Source organism: Apis mellifera, linkage group LG1 (genome assembly GCF_003254395.2).
Source record: "Apis mellifera strain DH4 linkage group LG1, Amel_HAv3.1, whole genome shotgun sequence".
Lineage (NCBI taxonomy): Eukaryota > Metazoa > Arthropoda > Insecta > Hymenoptera > Apidae > Apis > Apis mellifera.
In genome coordinates this window covers 5,001-23,521 of record NC_037638.1, presented here as the reverse complement: position 1 = coordinate 23,521, position 18,521 = coordinate 5,001, and the positions used below count along the sequence as shown (strand labels likewise).

Genomic DNA, 18,521 nt, shown 5'->3' with positions numbered 1-18,521 from the left:
CATTATATTTTTTTATCGCTTTTATATAAATACGGATATACCTTGGATACTGTTGTATCGATAAGTTTAAATATATAACTGTATAAAATAAAAATAAAAGACGCATGCTTCATATTGATATTTGAAGAAATTGAAGGTTCTCCCGAGTAAGTGTCATAATTTAAAAAAGTTTTTTTTTTTTCGATTTCTTTTAAATTTCAGAAAATTTATAAATTGATTATCGTTTTAATCCATTGTGCATTTCAGTTTCTAGACCTATAAAAATTACAACCCAAAAAAAAAAAGATAATTTCGAAACAAAAATAGAGAAATCGTTCGACGCAATTTGATAGCGATACCGTTCCTTCAGTGAATAAACGAGAGAAGAGGATCATTGTTCTAGAATTTGCAAAAGTGTTGTAAAAACCTTGTATTATTAAGTGAAGCAACGGTATTGTATCGAAGGTAAAATAATGAAGGTAAAATATTGATTAAATTTTTAATATATTTCTTTCAATTTTGAAAAATCATTTCATTATATGAAGTAGGTACTTTCTGAAAAAAATTTCTTATAACGGTTTAGTTATTTACAAATGATAAATGGATATTTAAGAAAAATCGATTTAATTAATTTAGAAGCGGAGGCCGTGTTCATGGAATACATTTAGTTCTCCAAGAAATTCACCAACATCTCTTCATGCTCGCGAACTCGATGGTGTTCCTGTTAAAACTAAAAGTTTTCACGATTTAAAGCGTTTGAAAAGGTGTAGTCCAAAATTACAAAAAAAAAGTGCAGAATACAGAGAATCTTCATTGAAAAGAGATGCGTTTGGCTCGTTAGAATCCTTGTTCGATTTAAAAAAGCCTTTAAATTTACCAGACATATGTTCGTTAGCGATTGAATATCATCAAGAGGGACATTTGTCACCTTTTATATCAAGAAATTCGAAGAATTCCAAAAATTTTGTCGAATCGATATTTCTGCAACAAGTGGATCTCGAACCACACATTCTTGAACGGGTGTGATTTTGGTATTATATGTATTTAAATTATCCAACAGTTAATAAGCGTAATAATTCCGTAGTAAATTTAATATATTATATTTAAGAATGAATAAATCTTTGTAAGCTAATTCAAAATAATTTGAATAGACTTATGAAGTGAATGATTACAAGGACAAATTAAAGGAAATTAAAGAAGAATCAAATTTCGAAACATTAAAATTACAAGAAATTGAAACGTTGAACCAAGAAAAGAAAGAATCTATTTCAAAGTACGAGATACTTAATTTTTAAACTCATTTTATTATCGTCGAATTATTTAATAATAATTATTTATTTAATTACGAAGCATGGCTGAAGAAGGCGAGGAAATAATAGATGAAGTTCCCGATGAAAATATCGAAGAAAATTTAAAAGAAGAAGAAGAAGGAGAAGGAGGAGGAGGGGGAGAAGAAGGAGGTGGAGAAGGAGAAGAAGGAGGAGGAGGAGAAGGAGAGGAAGAAGAAGAAAAAGAAGACGAAGAAAGCAGAGAAAAAAAATCAAAAATGATAAGCGAAGATAAAGAATCGGAAAAGAAGGAAGAACGACCTCCACCATATCCACTTCCTTCTGGTGTCGGTGAAGGTATAATATTATAAATCAAAGAAAGAGAAGTAAGATTATACAAAAAATTTTAAAATTACTTTGTAAATGTTCATAATATATATTTTTTTCAGGTGTGCCAATTAAACAAGGTGGTAAACAGGAATCGGTATTAAGCTCATCTCCTTTGACCGATAGCGCTGTAATGGTCGAAATGAAGAAAGCGGATGAACGTTGCGTTGTACTTTCAAAAGAAATCGAACAGTTAAAACAAGAAATAGCTGCGCTTTCAAATGTAATAATTCTACGACTAACAAACTAAAATAATTTTAATTTAAAATAAGATTTGAAAAGCACAACTTAATTATTTAAAATTAATGTTTGTAATTTAAATTTTTATTTATATTTATAGAAAAAAGATTTAACGGATGATGATACATTAATAATTCATGAAAAACAAGATGAAGTAATGAAGAAATTGGCAGAATTCGAGCAGATAACTCGAAAATTACAACGATTGTTGGGATTGACCGATATCTCGAGTTCTACTTTTGCAAAGATGTTCGATATGCAACCTTTTTTAAAACCTAGTGCAGTAGGTATTTCTAGCAATCATTAGAACGAATAAGGGGGATTAATGAAAAGAATATAAAAAAATAAGAAAAAAAAAAATATAAAAAAAAAAAAATAAATCGTAGGTCATCACCGAAGAAGAAGAAATCGAAATAAAGGAGAAAATTGATAAAATAACGGATATGGAATTAGAAAAACTTAAACATCGTTTCGATTTACCTCAAATAGAATATCCAGAGGACAAGTACGTTATATAACATTATTTAATTTTTAAGAATATATTTCTAAGAATCGAATGGTTATTCAATTAGACTTCCAAGAGTAATCATTTGTGGGCATACAGAAGATGAAATACCAAAAATAGTTGTGGCAGATAGTAAAAAAAAAGGGAAAGATAGATGCCTTCAAAGTTTGACCGGAAAGTTAACAGAATCGTTAACAATGCAGGAAAAATTAGTATTAGAAAATGCACAGCTTGAAGGTGGCAAGTAAGTTTTGCAAGACATAACTTCATTTTACATAATTACCGATATCATATATCGTATATATTACATTACATATATTATACATATATATTAAAGAAAAGAAAAAAAAAAAAAAGAAAAAAAATAGAAAATCGATCAAAAAAAATGTGAAAACTAATTAATCTCCTTAACAACGATCGTATAGATTATCTTTAATGAAAATATGTTGACATAAATCATGTGATCTTATTTTTATTACGAAAATTAATTTATCGACGTCTTAGATATAAATTAGAAGAAGCATTACTAGAAAAGGATACCGCTGTTGAAAGTCTTCAAAGGAAGGTATGCGGACTACAAGCTGAAATGAGAATAGTCGTGAAGGAAAATGTGGAATTGACACGTCAGTTAGCTTGCTTGAATCAACGAATCACTAGTCCATGTTGTTACACCTGTCCAGGTGGAATTTCGTCCGAAGTATCAAGTCCATCTCCTCTACGTTCAACTTCATACACTACCACATTACAGCAAGACGACGATTATTGTCGGTGCAAGTGTTGTCTTCAGTCTCAATTTATCGATACTTCACCAATTGCAACTACCATATGCGGTATATAAACATATATATATATATATATATATATATACATACACGCGCGCGCGCGCACGCACGCACACATGTATTTCAAAAGTTATTTTTTTTTTTTTTTTTTTTTTCAATAATTTTAATCAAGTAGATAAAAATAAAATTATACGTTTCAGTAAAACCCGAGAGTCAGACATATTTACCTAGTGGAGGTAAATTATATTTTCATTATAATTTAATAAAATTTTTTTTTTTTCGAAAATTAATTTTAATATTATAACATTTTTAGATTCACGTAGACTCGCGGGAGGCGCATCAGGTCCTTGCGTTACAAGTGGTGCTTCTTCGCAAACCGATATGTGTTGCCGAAGTCCTGCCACGGTTAAAACACCATGTACAGGACCACCACCTTCAAGGGGGACATGTCCAGCGGAAATAGAAAATAAACTTGCCGCCTATGGGAATAGTACCAAACAGCTAGTACAGCTTCAAATTATAGTTAAGCTTTAATTTAATTTCTGTGTTTATTTATTTATAATTTTTTTATAGGAGCAACAATTGGGCAGTATGGAATGCGAAGTACGCAATATGCAAATAGAGCTTGCCAATGTTCAACGAGAACGTCAACAATTGGAACAACAACGCAAGTTATTGAAATGTACCGGCCCTTGTGCACCTTGTGGTTGTTGTCCTCCTCCACCTTTGAATCTTCAACCTTCAAATACAACTCCATACGTACCTCCTGTACCTGCTATACAACCTACCGTTATACAACCATCTTCTATACCTCTTCCTAAGGTATCTATTTAATATTTCGATTAAATTATATATGAAAATCGTTCTACTCATTCGAATGTATATATATATATATATATATATATATATATATATATATATATATATATATATATATATCGGTAAAATTCTTGAAATATCATAAACAATTTTGCATCAAATAAATATACATTTTTATATAAGTTTCAGATTTTTTATTTTTATTAAGTGTGATATACCGCATATCATATAAGATCGTTTTTCGTCGTATGCAGATGCCACCTGCTCCTGCAACCTGTACTGGTCCTTGCATAAGTGCTCCTATGGTAAGACTGAATTTCCGAAAAAGATTCAACACGAACTAAAGCAGCTATTTAAAAAAAGGGCGCTAGCACATGTCCTCAGCAACAGTTACGTGACCTACGCGAACAATATGCACGTCTACAAGATGATTACAAAAACAAATTATGCGAGGTTTCGTGTTTAAGAACAGATGCCGACAAATTGAAACAGCAAGCCCGTGATGCAATCGAAGAAAAAGAAAAATTAGATATCAAATTGATAGACGCTCAAGAACGTTTGAAAGCGATGGAGATTGAAAAAGAGAAATTTGAAGGTGATTATTTGGAACGTACTTCAATTCAAACAAATTTCTTTCATAAAAGTATAATTAGAATTATTTTTTTTTTGCAATAGGATTTAAGGAACAAATGGTCGAGCAAGAACAAACATTGATCGTTTTTAAGCAACGTTTTCGAGAAGCGCAGGATGAACTTGAAGAATTACGATCCTTGATTCAAGATCAAGCCGCTCAATTAGAAGATTACAGAAATAAATATTTACAGGTTTTATTCGTAACATTCATCCTTCGATTCGTATAATAAATATTAATAAAAAAACATTGATAAATGCGAACAATAGGCGCAACAACAAGTGGAAGAACAACGCCGACAGCTTGATCTAATGGAGATGGACAATGCACGAATGAACGAAAATGTAACCTTGGAAATAGGAAGAGTTAAAGTACGTATATAACGCGTATGCGATTTTTAATACGTATATTTATATTTCATCATTTCTCGAATAGAATCAATTTCAAGAGAAGCTCGCAGAACTTGCACCTTTGCCGGATATTCTGAAACAAACGCAAGTAAAGTTGCAAGAAGCTCAACAAATGCGGTTAGTCGCAGAACGTAATTGCGAAGATCTTTCACGGGAAGTTATAGGCTGTAAAGATAAAATTCAAACTTTGCAAAATCAATTGGACGTTTTACGTAGCGAGCATCAAGCAATGCAGGTTAATGTTTATATATTTTTTTCGCGCAAGAATCCTAATCTATTAAAAAATCACAAGTAATATAAACCGACACGCGACACGCAGGATGAAAGAGGTCACGGTTCTGGACGATTCGAGGAATTAGAAAGGAAAAACACAGAACTACGACACGAAAATGAACGTATGAAAAATACGCTTGCAAGATTCGAGGAACACGAGGCGCAATTGCAAAAACGAATCGACGAAAAGATGCACGAAGTTACACAATTAACGGCAATGCTCGAACAGGTATATCGTTATCGGGTTTATTATCAGGTTATTACAGGTATACGTTTTATCCCAAAATATACGATAATTAAAATGAATAATTAAAGGTTCGAGAAGATTCTGCGAGACAAGTAGCAAGAACGAAAGAGAGATGCGAAACTATAAGAAGATCCATGCAAGGTCAAATTGCAGAAATGGAAAGACAATTGGCTCAATGTAGAGCTACCGCAAGAGCCGCGCAAAAAGATAGAGACGAAGTAATTCATTATATATATATATATATATATATATATATATATATATATAAATAAGCTATTCCATTTAGATGTCAATTAAATTATTCGAATACGTTATTTTATTACTTATAGATTAGACAAAAAATGCAAGGTCAGATAAATAACTTAAACGAGGCATTTGAACAAGCGCAAGGACGGATAAGATCATTACAAGGTCATGTAAATTACTTGAAAACATCTTATAGTAATATCTTCAAAGGACAAGGAGAAATACCACCTGGTGTTTTACCCGGAGAGGCTGGAACAGGATTCGATTCCTGCGACTGCAATTATTAATAAGAATTAATATTTTATCGATATATAATTCAAATTTTAACTACCCGAAAAACTCTCGGTAACTCGTTCAAATTACACGTGAAATATTCGTCATCTCAAAATGTAACAAATTTTCTAGTTTCTTTACGTAAATTTATTCATCCAACTATAGATAAATTAAATCTATTAAAAAATAGTAAATATTTGTACGATATAAACTCATTTGTCGTTATACTCATTTTTCTATGTCGCAAAAATTGAATCATTATAGTACGAATGATGCGTCCGATACAATGTAGCATTTTTTATTCATGTATTTCATTTTAATAAATTGATCACGTATTTTGTAATGTGTAATGAAGTAGAAGTGAGTAAATAAGAACTTTTGATGATAGTGCAAATATCGTCTTAAAGAAATTAACATAGTAATTTGTACAAGGAAAAAGCACTTATTTAGAATCGTATCAGTTTCCTTAGTTCATGTCCACAGAATGAAGTATACCGAGCATATCTAGGATCGCGTCCGAGCGCGATCGTATTCTTTCCATTTCTATTCGAAATTCTTCGAGTTGAGATTCGATCCTGCGCGCATACGCATGGCAACATCTATAAGTAGAAGCAACAATGATTTCTACGTATCACGTTTTTAATTTTGATAACATAAAATAGAAAAAACATAATTACCTGTCATTGCATTGCGTAGAACTAGAACACGTAGGCTCGGGTATAGAAGAAGGAGAAATTTTAATTTGCGAAGGATCATTTACCGTATAAGGTGTTTCTTTTCGCTGATAATTATTTTTACTTAAACTACTATTATTACGACAATCTCCACATCCTTTTAAAAAATCCATAAGAATTCCTCGCACTCTTTTACCACCGCTTAATCTTCGTTGTCTCGCCTGTACATAAAAAAAAATGTACATGATATAACGTAGAGTAAATATATATATATATATATATATATATGTATAGACTGATAAATTTATCTTACTTCAAGCGTTTCATTAGTTCGTTTAAGCGGAATTAAAGGATCTTCTTCGCCATCTTTTGAGGGACTATGATTACACCTATCAGAATTTCTGTGGATTTCCGTGTTATTCGTATTGTCCGAAAATTTATATGTACAAGAAACATCTCTAGCAACGTTGCAACATTGCGAACGTGAATCGTTGTTGTCCGTTATATTTTGAAGCGAACATCGACACGTATGGTATTTGCAAATTCCTTTATCGATGTTCGCGGTACAATTTTCATGCGAATGATTCTTCGAATCCGATGTAAATATATTTTTGCATAAATTTCTCCGAATTCCCTTATTGTGAAATTTATCTTTACAATGCTTAAGATTAACATCATGTTTTTGTTTCTCATGATACGAACCACAACTGCATTCCTTATCCATAATTTCAATATGATGCACACAACAGGAATGTAATTTTTCTTGGGAAATATCTTTACACATCGATCGTTCTTTACGACACATCGAAGAATTGCAGTTTTTACAAGAAGAGATACTACTATTCGGGCTGAAAGTATTATTCGTATGTCTTTTATCACCTACATCATCTACCAAAGGATGCATTTTTATCGAATTTAACGACAAAGAATGGCAACATTGAGAAACATTGGACCTATTAAATTTTAACGGAACTTTCTGTTTTTTATTAGTAGAACACATAAGCGGGCTTCCATTAAATCTAGTTTGCGATGTATTTGGCCAAAAATGGCACGTTTTCTTTTCGGACAATTTCTTTTCGGATTCCTCCATATCATCCTCATTATCACTCGTATATTCATTATTTATTTCTTTACCCCATACGCTTATCGTTCCGTTTATCTCGGACATTCGTACCTCAAGATTACCCAACAAATACGGACCACATTCTTGAATACGATTTTTTTCATCATCCAATTCATTCTTCGTCGATTCTCCCGCTTGAATCAGAAAACTTTTGTTTTTACTATTTTCATCCTCTCTATATATGAAACATTTCACATTGTCCTCACAATCATCCGTTCCTTCCATCTTAGTTTCCACAGAAATAGGACCATTAATATTTTTATCAACCTCCGTAGTTTCCTCTTCTTTTTCCATTTTCGACGATACATGTTCCTCCATGGAATATTTATACTCCACATCATTCGCACCATCAGTATTGTTTTTCCCTTCCAAAGATTCCACGGTTGTGTGAGGTATTTTAAAAGGTTTAACAAAAGTAGAAGAACCAGGCATTTCCGTTGCTTTTCTTTTCTTGGAACAGGATGAATGAATCGGAGAATCGCAATCTAAATTTGACGATTTATTCGAAGATTTTTCGTTTAATCGTTTCTTGTTATTTCTTATCAAAGGACTTTCAACTTTTGTCTTACCTTGCGTTATATTCGAAAGCGTTTGTAAAATTCTAGACGAGGTAATAAACGTTCGAGATAACGGATGCATTATTTTTTTTGGAACGCCAGCATCAGCGAGTACAATACTATCATCCGAATTAAGAATGGGAGTCAAATCAGGAGGTTTAATAGATATAGCCGGACTATAATCACTTTCCATCCATTGATCGTTAGAACTTCCCGTAGATGCAACACTGCTACGAGATATTTTATTATTCGTTTCTTCCGAATTTACGGTATCCCGATTAGAAACAGATTCTTTAATCGTTTCAGTTTGTACAGACGCAATTTTCGTTTCACACGTTCTATTTTCATTTTTATATTTTGCCAAAGAATTTTTTAAAACATCCAATTCTTGTTTCATTTTTATATTTTCAGTCAATACTTTTTGATAAGCATCTCGCAAATTATGAAATTGCGCGTCTTTTTGACTAAGCCGAGCCTTCAATTCAATCACTTCGGTATTCTCGATATTTATTTTTTCAGTCGCATTCATCTTTGTAAAATTTAAATTTTCCGATTCATCTTGCATCGTGCAGATACTTTTAACGCTTGCAATTTTCAAAGGACAATCAATATTACCGTTATCCATTTCTTGCGAACCAATCATTTCCGTTTCGTTATACACTCGAGTTTCGTTCGTTTTTTCTTGTCTTTGCTCGGACAATTCTTCCCTCCGACCAGTATTAGAAACATCATGCATGTATTCCTCGTAGCTCAATGTGCGCAAATTTATAAACGTAGGCGTCGGCTGATGATTATTAACCAGAGAAGATTGATTCACGTTACCGAATTTTATATTTTTAGTCTCTAAAGTATCTTGATATTCAACACGATGTTTATTAACGTCCACAGAACCGTTTCGTTTCTCCAATTTATCATCAGAATTTTGCACACGTTTTTCATTTTGAACGTCATTGTATTCGATATCTTTTCGATTATGTTTATATCGGTTTTCGATCGCTTTATCAGAAGTTTTATCATTTTCTCCATTTTCTAATAATTGCGCCGTATCGTACATCAAATTATTACTTTCAATTTCTTCTTGTTGCAAATCCTGAATAGCTTTTTCCACATAATCTTTTATAGTTTTATTCGTTATTCTCGTATTTTTTAAACGTTCGGTGTCACAATCTGGCAAATAAAAAGTAAAAATTGTAATTTTTATTAATCACTTATACACACTTATATCATTTTAAAACTCGATCAATCAATCACATGGAAGAATATCTTATCGTTTCTTTTACCGCTAATACAATATTTTATTATATATGCGTACGTGTACACACACACATATACACTCATTACATTAAATACGCACATATTCAAATATTCAAAAAATAATATTTCTCTTCACAATTACAACAACAATAATAAATAAATAAAACAATAGACATATCTTCCAAGTGTGAAAAGAATAATTTGAGAAAAATATTTCTTACTCTCATTCTCTTCATAATTCTTATTCATCGTAAATTCTTGTTCTTTCATACGCTTTTCCATCGATCTTCTATTCTGTTCTTTCATATTCTTTATGTATTGTTTCACTTTACTTTCCACGTGTTGATACTTAGACGGTACCATTTGCCTTTTCCGCACAGTAGGATACAATATCGGATTTTGTTGCATACGTAAATAGTTATATCTAAAAGCATTTAAACTATGTCTCTTCTTGTTATAACGTAAATGAGCATTTTTTTTCGAAATACTTAAATCTTGCAAGGATAAACTTTTTTCTTTATGCCGTGGTTTCAATCTATTATTCAATATAAAATCATCAGACGCTCTATCAAAACACATCGGTACATATTCAATATCTTCGTAATCATCGTTATGTAGTCTCAAAGGATTTATCTCATCATCATCGTCATCCTCATCCTCATCTTCTTCCTCTTCATCTTCCAACATCGCATTCTCATGTTCATTCTCAAGCTCCATTTCATTCGTATCTACATAAACGTATATTATATCACATTATAATACACATACATTTATACATTACGACAAAAATTAGGGTATCAAATATTCATTAACAAGTAAAATTTACACATCATTTTCTTACCTTCGCTATCCGCATATTCATCTTCATCTTCGTCATTATACGGATGATTACTCTCTTCACCGGAAGATAATACGTAGATACTACCTCCTCCTTGATCATCACTACGATAAGGACTTTGACTATTATCTTCTTCTAGCGGAACTCTGCTTTGTTGTTTAGCATTATCGATATCCGAATCTTCGCGTTTCGATGGAGTAGATACACTGATATACGTTGGCATTTCTTCGTCTTCCAACATAGGTTGTTCCGTTTCATTGTTCAACACGCACGTTTCACTTTTCGATTGTTCTTTATTGCGATTTTCCGTATTCATTTCTGCCTCAGTTTCTTCAGAAGTATGTTCATTTTCTTCCGACATCGTAGAAGTTAATACTAAACATAAAAAGCGTATTACGATTACGAGGAATTACACAAGCATAAAAAGTTCAAAATAATACAAACGTATACTATTTTATCGCGATAATTTATTTTTTACGACACTTAATACCTACGATCGCTTTTCCGACAACCGCCATTACAGCTACCGCCGATGGCACCTGCACTTCAGTCCATTCGTATATCCTACATTTTTATCCGCTACTTCCTTTTCATTACATATTCGTTCAACAATATCTACATTTTTTCGATACTATTCGTAATTAACAAACTTAATTTTTTTTTATCTATTATCATTAATCATACGTAATACTATCTTCACATCGTAATTAAATTCATAATAGCGAGACTAATGACCCTCAAAAAAAAAAAAAAAAAAAAAAAAGACAGGGCTGTATTTTATTTCAAGGAACGTTTATTTTATATTTCGTTCTTTCACGTTATATCAAACGTAGATTTTATTTCCATCAATATTTATTATTAACGTTTGTATCATTAATTTATCAATAACAAGGATTTTTTCATTAATCAAAATAAATTATTTTCATTTTACATTATCGATAATTTAAGATCAATAACAAAGCGTTCGACATATGTACTTTTTAGAAAAATTAGGGGAGACAGAGAGAGAGAGAGAGAGAGAGAGAGATATCATATCACGATACATAACAAAAAAATGCTTTTGTAAATAAATCTTGACTTTAGAAATTAACGTTTCATCGTCCGGTATGCATACACCACTGATCGAGTTGAATAGAAGGAACACTGGAATTAAACCGTAATATCGCCACGTTGTTTCTATGTGCAGTGAACGATAGCTTTTTGGGTACATTTCTAACGAAACTACTTTTCACGAAATATCACGACAAACGATATTATCGGTTAATTCATTATGATTCGATTTGAAAAACGAAAATATAAAAATTATTTAACGAAAATCTAAATTTTTGTCGAACGATTAAAATTTTGCGGAGTTAACCTATACGTTTACATTCAATTACGAAGAACGACACATTATCAAAAAAAATTTCCAACATTAATATCACGGAAAGATTAACGGTAATCGATTCATAAAAATTGTAAAGAAAAAAAATTATACATTTCGTTAAATATTATAATATCGTACATGCTATTCGCTTATGAATTTAAATCGAACTTTTAATATAAAAAAATGTTTAAAGTAGATTATAAAATATTCGATTAATAATTAATAATTTCCTATAAAAATATTTTTAAATTTTAATTATATTCACGTTTCAAAACGAGTCGATCGTATCGATCGATATTCGTTGCATTTCGTAAAACGTGGTTTTACTTAGGAATATATTTTTTTCTCGCAATCGTAACCAATAATATTTTAACGGTGGTGTAATTTAAGAAAAATTAAAAAAATATGTCTATCGAAAATAGCGAAATTTCCGTGACCATTGAATTTGGGTAACACGATCGAATAAATTAACTAACCTAACTTTTCCTCAAACTACAATATATCGAGTTATTCATTAAATAATTTCAGAGGTGGGGCAGAATTACTTTTCAATAAAAAAAAAAGGCACGAAGTAAACTTACCTGGAGTAAACGAATGTAAGTTTTACAAATTTTTTTTATCGATGTAAATATAATTTGTCACGCGAACTTTACAGGGACCATACAAAAGCTACTTTTCTGGATAACAGATAATCTGTTAAAGGAACGACAGGAACTTTTTATACAAGGGGATACCGTGTAAGTTGCTAAATCGTATCATAATTTTTTTTTTATATCATCGCTATAAACTTTCCGAGCGATAATTTAAAAAATTTTACACAAATTATTCCCCTGGCACGTGTAGTTTCTCGTAGCGACACATATACCGCACCATAAACATACGATAACGTAACAATGTGTTAGTTCTCACTTGCCAATTTTATCGTAAAAAATTAAGATGGCGACTTTTGAATTCCGTGGCGCTTTCAAAGAGGGCAGCATAAATCGGGTAATAAGAGTACATACACACGGAAAAGGTACACGACTTGATACGCATTCATAAACGCAATATATGTATGAACAATATATGCATTTATATATAATATATAATATATACATATATAAATGTCCGTTTTATCTAAATATAGTGAAATCTTGTAAGGAAAAAATGTTTTTATAAAAATAGTTTGTTAAAAAAAAAATACAATATTTAATAATTTATGCAATATTAATAGTTTTTCTATAAAACGAAGCATAGAAATCGTATCAACTTTGATTTTTTTTTAAGCAAAATAATAATAATTTTTATTCGATCTACGTAGCTTCCTATAAAAAAATATCAAACTATTTAAAAAGTCGAAAAATATTTAAATTTATATCATATAAAAGATATAAACGATACATCATCGTTCTTTCATTCTCGTACGATAAATTTTACAAATTTCAATCAATTAAAATATCTTTTAAACTTAAAGATTTTTCGATACAAACGACTTAGTATTTTTTCATAAGAAATAACGAGTTGCATGGATCAGCGTTAAAAATTATATCGTTTCTTTTAAAAAATAAAAATGATTAAAACAATCTTCATATATATTCTACGCGCCAATGTTGTAAGATTTTTTTTTTCTCATTAGATTCGTGATAAATAAATAGATAATTCGTGTATAAATGTAATAAAAAGTACAGAGTATATTAAAAGGTACAAGTATAATAAAAATGTATTCGATCAAGTCAACAGATCAATAGAAATTATTTCTTTATATTATCGATATAAATATCTAAATAGACATAATATATGTATAAATGTTCATTATACCTTATTCACTATTTTATATTTATAGGCGTCCAGGAATCTTGGTTCTTATAAATGACATCGATTGGGAATTATTGGTAAATATAAAAATATATATATCATAACATCTAATAATAATTGTACAAGTAACTGTGTATTATATTATATATTTTATATTATGTACGGCGTGCATTATATCGCATATAAGCGTACAGTGCGCGCGTACAGTATGCATTCGTCATTTTATTTTAGTCAGTTTGATACAACTATTTGCTTTTCTTTTGTTCTTTCAAATTACATCGATAATAATTATTTTATAAAAATTTCTAGGGCGAAAGCGATTATAAAATAAAATCAGGCGATACTATATTATTCATATCCACTTTACACGGAGGATAAGAAAGATAAAAGTGGAAAAAGAAAAGATAAAAGTCGATGCAAAGAAGATCGAAGATAATACCGCATAACATAATATAAGTGGAATCCGAGAAAAACGTAATTCTTCAGAAAAACATAATTTCACGGAATGTTTGTACGATGGTGAGATACGTGGATACGCGCGTAGCGTAAAAAAAAAAAAAAATAAAACGTTTATTCGTACAATTATGCATATTCGATAATATTATGCCATTTATTTAAATTATCTCTTCCCTCTTCCTTATCATCTACATAATTATTAGTTTTTAATACAAACAGATACATCGATCTTTTACTCACGAATATATTCTTCTAATACAGTCGCAAATCGTGGATACGTATATCTTTACGATACTAAAAATTAAGGGATAATTCCGGCGTCGAGAGAACATTTCACGAAATGGATCAGATATATAATATATCGCAAATCGTATTGAAATTCACGAAGAATTTTCTCCGTCGATTAAAACGCGCGAGTTTACCCGATTCAAAAGTGATAATTTTGATACGATCGACAATGAACGGTCAGAGCAGCAAAGCAAAAAAATTGGAAGATAAGTTTGGAATTGCAAGAACCATCGGATCAAAACTCGTAAAAATAAAAAAAAAGTACAATTTTTGAGCAAAGTTACGAAGATATTATGAAATTACAACGAATATCGATATCATTCTTCAATACGTAGTTACAATATATCATAATTCATTCCTATCGTAATCCGCAAGTATCAGATCGTTCACCAGATCGTACATTTCGAAAACTATTTATCGCGATGTAGAAACAATATAAATAAACGGTTATACCGCAACATATACGCATATACATTGTCAAGAGCGTGCACATATAGACAGAATTCGATATCGCGTATCAAAAGTTTTTTTTAATCAATATCTATAAAAAATTAATTAATAAAAGATTTTAACAAAAAAAACCAACGAACTCGAAACTATAATTCCCCTTCCACGTTCCTTCTTTATTCCCGTCGCGAGTCCCGCAAAAAAATTTGGTCAAGAGACGCATTTTATCTTTAATCATTCATCAACGCGAAACGCATTTATAAAGATATCGATCGTTTTTTCGAAAATTTTTTTTTCTTCGAAAATATTTCTCAGTCGATGATGCATCAGGACGATATCAGATTCAGATGTCATTCGTACACGAGGATAGGAATGTACGTACGAAAAGTCTTTGATATTTGTTTTTTTTTATCCTTTTTCCCCGATAACTTCTTGTCCTCGAGTTTATCACATTATCAAAGAAGATTTAATAAAAATCGCGTATCGCGTTAAAAAAAAAAGAATTAAATATTCGATTAAATTATTCGATAAAAAATTATTATTTAAACAGATTAATATAATAAATTCGTCGAATGTGAAAAAATTTTCTCCTTGTTAAATTTTGCCAATATTTCATTTACGTTTAACGTAACATTAATTAAATAAAATTTCATCAACCACGAGTTTTAATATATTAAAAGACAAAATCAATTTAATCAAATCACAATAAACGAATAATCTTTCGCAAATCGCATTCGGATATTAAAGATAAGACGTATAAGACGAATATAGAGAGTACGAACAAAGCAAACGCATTTAACAAATAACGAACAAATAATAAGCGGGCAAGCAAATAGTTAAATAATTAAAAAATTCTTTACAATAACGCGTACACAATCCGCGACGCTTAATCGAACATAGTAATATTTTTTCAATATTTTTTCAATATTATTTCGAATTAAACTTAACATCTCAAATTAACATCTAAAGCGCCGATTATTTTATCGGGAATTTTAACTCGTAATATTCCATTTTATAAAAAATTCTTTTACGTAGAGAAGATTATCGTCATCGAAGACAAAGCGACGATATTCAACGATGTAAACTTCGCATCACTCACGGTATCAAAAATACACGTATGGAGATCATTTTGGTTCTTTTATCTTTAATCTTTAAACGAAATTTTAATCTTTTTCAATTTCATTCACAATTTATACGAATTAATATTTTATTATAACGCTCGAGATCAAAGGGAAAAAAAAGATAGAATTTTAAGCTTTTTTTTTTTTTTTAAATTCTAAATTATCGTTTATACGGATTAACGTTATATCATTATTTCAAAAAAGAAAAAAAAGAAACGAAGAAAGAATAACGATACGATTACGCGATTTCTGGATCATTTTTTTATTATTATTTCTTTTTTTATTTCTTTATCGTTCATCGAATTTGTTTTTTCGAAAGCGTTATACGATTATTCTCCGTATCAAGTTTTATACATTTCTTTCTATTAATTTTTATTATTTTAATATTTACATTTTAATATTTCACTTAATATATCGTATAGCGATAAAATTTATTCGGAGAGCAGAAAGATACACGTTCGTCTCGTTCCGTGTTCGAAAACCGACTACGTTTAATCGATACATATACATATACAATAATCGACACGACATTCACGTTCGCTATAATATTCGTAAGATTGTTAATTTTTAATTCATTTTATTAATTTATCAATCGTTATCACGATGCTTTTTTTTCATTATCAATTTATTAGACTTACAAAATATCGTTGAATAGTCAACGATATTTTTTCTTTATTTTTTCTTTTATTTTAATTTTCCGATCATTTTTGTCGAATTATCCTTTGAATTATATCGTAATTACGAGTATCGTAAATCTATTTAATCGTCAAAATTTAGTTACGCTTTTTTTTTTTCATATCTTTTATACATTTTCGACGAATTTATCGTTCTTTTTCCCCTCTTATTATTCGCTGCGCTTTAATATATATTTAATACAAAATTATAACGATAATAATTAATAATTTTAATCGAATTACTGTATTTCTTTTCTCGATCTTTTCGTTCGTATTTATGATTTTTGTTTTAATTTTCGGTACAATTTTGAACGATTGCTTTTTCTTTTGGAACAGAGGAATTTTTACCGGAACACGGACGAAGTAAAAAAAAAAAAAAAATGCGAAAGTTAAATTTCTTAGAAGAGACACCGAAAAATAGAATTAAAATATAGAATTAAAAAATAGAAAAATAGATAGAATTGGAAATTCAAAGGAAGTTACGGATGGATAAATCGTCAGATCGAACATCGCCAAACGACGCATCAACGATAGACGATTTCGATTCTTATAGTACGGAGTTTAATTCTTTTTTTGGAATAAAAACGTTTTTTCCAGCGACGAAACGACGGAATACGATTCGGAAAGACAAAAGAAAATAAAAATTAAAAAAAACTCGCGAAAAGCGTTCTCGAGTACCTTAAATAGCCAAAAATTAAAATTTTTCGCCAGAGGGGCTGTGGCTAAGTCGGAACGCTGCTTCTTCCGCACGCCAAAGAACTCGAGTTCGAGACTCGCTTTCGCGACTCGAGTTTTTTTCGCGAGCGACGGACAACTTCTCAACTTGCCACGAGGGAATGACCCTCGGTGTCTTTCTCCCGCTACGGACTTGGGAAGTCCCTCTCAGGTCTAGGGGGTTTTTCACCCAGGAGACCACTCTCTCCGGTCCGGGGGGTGTCCCCCGGGCCGGACTCGAATTTTGCAGGAGGCACAGGCGGAGGTTAGACGGGGAGGGTTATATCATTGTGGTCACTCTTACCGGCTTTTGCTCTCGGGAAGCGGGAGCGGGATCGTTGGTACTCTCGAAGCGAGATTATCAGTTTAATGGCGCGGAAAAGTATCGGATGTCTAGCGGTAATACGAGAAAACTGTCGGCAGAAAGCAAAAATTAAAGAAGCGCAAAGAAGAAAAGAGAAAAGGACTATAAGAAACAAAATTAATAAAAAGAAATATCTTTTTTTTCTTACATGAAAGGAAATATAGGAAATATAATTTGGAAACAAATTATTTATGGTTTAGAGGAGATTAACAAAAATTAAAAATTTAATATCGAAGGAAAAAAAGATTAGATTTAAGAAAGCAAAGAATCGGAATTATAACGAATAAGAATAAAAGGATGAATATTGTATTTGGAAAGTTTAAAGAAAGAAAAAGATTAAACGTTTATCATTTATCGTTGGATGGATTACTTTAAGTTTAGAAAGAATAGAGAAAAAAGAAGTTTCTTTTTAAAAACTTGGGAGTTTGGATTACATGGACGGTCTAAATGGAGGAAAGGAAATTTATTAGAATATGGAGAAAAAAAAAGAGGAAAAAAATGAAATGGTTATTTTACGAACAGATGCGTACGAACGAAGCGATGAAAAAATTGTTAAAAATTTATGATCGGAAGGTTTAATTATTTAAAAAGAAAATTGGAAGGATAGTTTATAAAGATTAGTTTATAAAAGAAGTTTAAAAAAGAAAAAATTGATGACCGAAATACTTAATCAAGAAAAGAAACAAAAAATAGTTTTTTTTTTTCGCTAGGAAATGGAACACTAGCACGATCTATTTATACGCGGAGGAATTAGCGGGGAATAATAAGGAGATAGATGGCACTAACCGTAT

At 30.8% G+C, this 18,521-nt stretch overlaps 3 protein-coding genes across 8 annotated transcripts; 2 read left to right on the top strand and 1 right to left on the bottom strand.

Moving 5' to 3' along the window:
• The first annotated feature begins 64 nt into the window (after positions 1-64).
• LOC726347 lies at positions 65-6,432 on the top strand. The gene is made up of 20 exons (XM_026446303.1): positions 65-458; positions 616-999; positions 1,131-1,252; positions 1,330-1,604; positions 1,697-1,857; positions 1,975-2,157; positions 2,261-2,379; positions 2,447-2,623; positions 2,884-3,209; positions 3,362-3,397; positions 3,475-3,665; positions 3,735-3,983; positions 4,235-4,285; positions 4,344-4,575; positions 4,656-4,804; positions 4,881-4,982; positions 5,047-5,256; positions 5,341-5,523; positions 5,610-5,759; positions 5,871-6,432. The coding sequence occupies exons 1-20, from the start codon at positions 453-455 to the stop codon at positions 6,072-6,074; spliced, it is 3,510 nt and encodes a 1,169-aa protein (XP_026302088.1). The 5' UTR covers positions 65-452; the 3' UTR covers positions 6,075-6,432.
• On the bottom strand, positions 6,342-12,730 carry LOC551555 (MATH and LRR domain-containing protein PFE0570w). 4 transcript variants are annotated; one of them, XM_006557406.3, is made up of 7 exons: positions 10,997-11,230; positions 10,510-10,881; positions 9,890-10,396; positions 8,427-9,581; positions 7,048-8,342; positions 6,738-6,955; positions 6,342-6,659 (listed from the first exon to the last, which is right to left on the bottom strand). In XM_006557406.3, exons 1-7 carry the CDS (start codon positions 11,022-11,024, stop codon positions 6,527-6,529), a joined length of 3,708 nt encoding a protein of 1,235 aa, XP_006557469.1. In that variant the 5' UTR covers positions 11,025-11,230; the 3' UTR covers positions 6,342-6,526. The 4 variants fall into 4 exon arrangements, with proteins under 4 accessions (XP_006557469.1, XP_006557467.1, XP_623952.2 ...); XM_006557404.3 differs by having other exon boundaries at positions 7,048-9,581; positions 11,001-11,240; XM_623949.6 differs by having other exon boundaries at positions 7,048-9,581.
• On the top strand, positions 11,348-14,249 carry LOC551580 (ubiquitin-related modifier 1). Of its 3 annotated transcripts, none has more exons than XR_001705491.2 (5): positions 11,348-11,710; positions 12,401-12,468; positions 12,528-12,609; positions 13,695-13,743; positions 13,976-14,248. XR_001705491.2 is itself a non-coding variant. In XM_623972.6 (5 exons), exons 1-5 carry the CDS (start codon positions 12,278-12,280, stop codon positions 14,042-14,044), a joined length of 312 nt encoding a protein of 103 aa, XP_623975.1. In that variant the 5' UTR covers positions 11,348-12,277; the 3' UTR covers positions 14,045-14,249. The 3 variants fall into 3 exon arrangements, 1 of the variants encoding a protein (XP_623975.1); XR_001705490.2 differs by having other exon boundaries at positions 11,348-11,943; XM_623972.6 differs by having other exon boundaries at positions 11,348-12,321; positions 13,976-14,249.
• Positions 14,250-18,521: the final 4,272 nt, after the last annotated feature.

Coding starts and splice junctions, on each gene's coding strand:
- LOC726347 (XM_026446303.1), top strand. Junction 3,666..3,734: donor GGAATAGTACCAAACAGCTA/GTACAGCTTCAA, acceptor ATTTTTTTATAG/GAGCAACAATTGGGCAGTAT. Junction 4,983..5,046: donor TGGAAATAGGAAGAGTTAAA/GTACGTATATAA, acceptor TTTCTCGAATAG/AATCAATTTCAAGAGAAGCT.
- LOC551555 (XM_623949.6), bottom strand. CDS start 11,024: ATGGCGGTTGTCGGAAAAGCGATCGTAG. Junction 10,882..10,996: donor TGTCGGAAAAGCGATCGTAG/GTATTAAGTGTC, acceptor TTTTATGTTTAG/TATTAACTTCTACGATGTCG. Junction 6,956..7,047: donor GAACTAATGAAACGCTTGAA/GTAAGATAAATT, acceptor TTTTATGTACAG/GCGAGACAACGAAGATTAAG.
- LOC551580 (XM_623972.6), top strand. CDS start 12,278: ATGTCTATCGAAAATAGCGAAATTTCCGTGACCATTGAATTTGG. Junction 12,322..12,400: donor TCCGTGACCATTGAATTTGG/GTAACACGATCG, acceptor AAATAATTTCAG/AGGTGGGGCAGAATTACTTT. Junction 12,610..13,694: donor TTTATACAAGGGGATACCGT/GTAAGTTGCTAA, acceptor TTATATTTATAG/GCGTCCAGGAATCTTGGTTC.